The 2,277-nt window shown below is 39.0% G+C and overlaps 1 protein-coding gene across 1 annotated transcript; it reads right to left on the bottom strand.

Annotated features, from left to right (window-relative positions):
- Positions 1–1,067: 1,067 nt before the first annotated feature.
- On the bottom strand, positions 1,068–2,277 carry LOC130507792 (cysteine-rich receptor-like protein kinase 29; the record flags this gene model as incomplete). The annotated part of the gene is given in 2 exon segments (XM_057002442.1): positions 1,068–1,792; positions 1,884–2,277. Coding segments are annotated over 2 exon segments (444 nt in total). The 3' UTR covers positions 1,068–1,486.

Here is a 2,277-nt window from a genome sequence, read left to right on the forward strand (position 1 = left end):
TATGGGGGGGGGGAGGGGGTGTACATAAAAAGGTGGAAAGAGTCAGGTTTAGTCTTCTAAGGCATAACCAATAAAACACACTTAGTGTATGAATGAAAGGGGCAGATAAAAAGCAGTTTTCCTGCTATAGTGAATCTTTCAAATAATTGAGCAATCTTACTCTGTAAATGAACATGTAATCTGGATTTCAGGATAGATTAGTTGAGTTTGTGGATCATGACAAAACTGATCCTTGACTGCCCTTTTGCTTGGTTTGGACACTAGCTTATCAAGAAGACAATGCAAGTATTCCAAAGGAAATATTCAATGCCAACAAACTCAAACATTCAAGGATCTAAATCTTTCAGATTGACAATGGACATGATGATGTCTACACAATCAGGTTTGCAGTTGCAAGATCAAGATTCATCCTCAACGCAATCTACTGGAGAATCAATTAGCACTTGGCTGGCCTAGTCGTTGAAGAAGCATGTCCCAAAGCTGAAGAGACTGCACACTGGAGGGATTATGGTCCCTGGTTTCAGCATATGTTGATCTCAATGGACTGTTTCCACCTCGAAAGTCTTGATCTCAGAGGCAGGCGGTCCAGATGAGTGGTCGCCGGTCCAGAAGTGGAAAGCATGCTTTTTGGGACAGCAAATTTGAACCATACAGCATCTTTCCATCCAACAAGAGGAGCAACAAGCGTGAGACACTCCCACAGCTACATAGATTTGAATGAAGAGGAGAATAAAAACGTGTCGAGAAATAAGTGGAAGAGGAATAAAAGATTCATGAGCCAACTGAAGCAAAAGAATGAGACACGTGTAATTGAAGAGTGGTCAGAACTCAGAAGAAAGTTTGTTAGAGGAAGTCATCGTCCTTAAGAAAGAACTCTCAAAGGAGTGAAAGAAACATTTTAGATTCATTCAGAGTTTTATTCGATTGATTGGATTTGCATTATCAAAGATTAAAGACTTGTGTTCCTGTTCCCACTTTTTGGGCATCTGCGTGTCCCGGTCAGATCAGTGCAAGCCATCCAATAGAGAATGTTAAGACAAACAGCTGTTTATCAAGAACAAAGCTCAAAGACAACTAGAAGTCATTACTTCAACTGGAAAAAGACTATGATCACTGTGTTAGAGATCTCAGGTTATAGTGAACAGTAAGACGAAATTAATATTATACATATTCTGGTTTCGGGTCTAGGAGATTACGAGTATCCTGCCATGGAGACTCAGAGAAGCTCCTTTGTTTCCACTTTAGCAAACCCTCTTTCCCTGTTAAAGTATTTTGTCAGCACTATACTCAAACTGACCAAACGGCAGCTTTCTCACTTAAACTCATGGTTCAAACTTCATACGACTGAGAAGAACTAAAATATTACTCAAACACTGAAAGAAAAAAATATGAGAGAAAAAGAGAGACTCACAGGTTCAGCTTAACAAAAGCAGAACCATTAAAAGGCTTATAGAGAAGAATTAAAAAACGTTACTAATTAAACTCCCTAACGTGGAGATAACTCAGAAACACTGACACCATTCAGCGACATTTGCAACCCTTCCGCTGAAGAAGATTCTATCGAAGGAATCACATTCTCATACACAAACGCAGGCCTTGAAGGAGTTGGGAGAGTAAAGGAACAGCTACTGAGCATGAGAGCAACCGAAGCCATAGTTGGTCTAGTTATTGACATCTCTTGAACGCATAATAAACCAATGTGTACGCATCTCAAGATATCGTTTCTTGATCCAGTGGTTAAAAAGGGATCGATTACGCTTAGTATAATATCTTCTCTCCAGCTTCTCCATACCTGAAAAGAAAAAAACAGAATCACAAACTCACTTTGCAAGATGACCAAAAGCAAAAACCTAATTTTACCAGTTTGGTCTTTGTGTATTTACCCAACTAAGAAGACCTTCTCTATCTTCATTATTATTGCTGCTTCTCTTACCTGTAATGATCTCAATCACTAATACACCGAAGCTATACACGTCTGTTTTTACAGAGAACTGTCCGTTCATGGCGTATTCCGGAGCCATATACCCGGTCCAAGATGAAACGAAAAAGCAAGTTTATACCCGTTTGTTTGTTTTTTAGATTTAATAAGTTAGCAAGATGAATTTACTTACTAAGTTCCAGAAATTCTGTTTGTGAATTGATGTGTGGTAGTTTGGCCAAGACTTTAGCTAATCCAAAATCTGCGATTTTTGGATTCATTTCTTGGTCTAAGAAGAATGTTGCTAGCTTTGAGATCACGGTGAATTATCCGTTGACGGGAGTCTTCATGAAGATAAA

This window comes from Raphanus sativus, unplaced genomic scaffold, assembly GCF_000801105.2.
Source record: "Raphanus sativus cultivar WK10039 unplaced genomic scaffold, ASM80110v3 Scaffold5820, whole genome shotgun sequence".
NCBI lineage: Eukaryota > Viridiplantae > Streptophyta > Magnoliopsida > Brassicales > Brassicaceae > Raphanus > Raphanus sativus.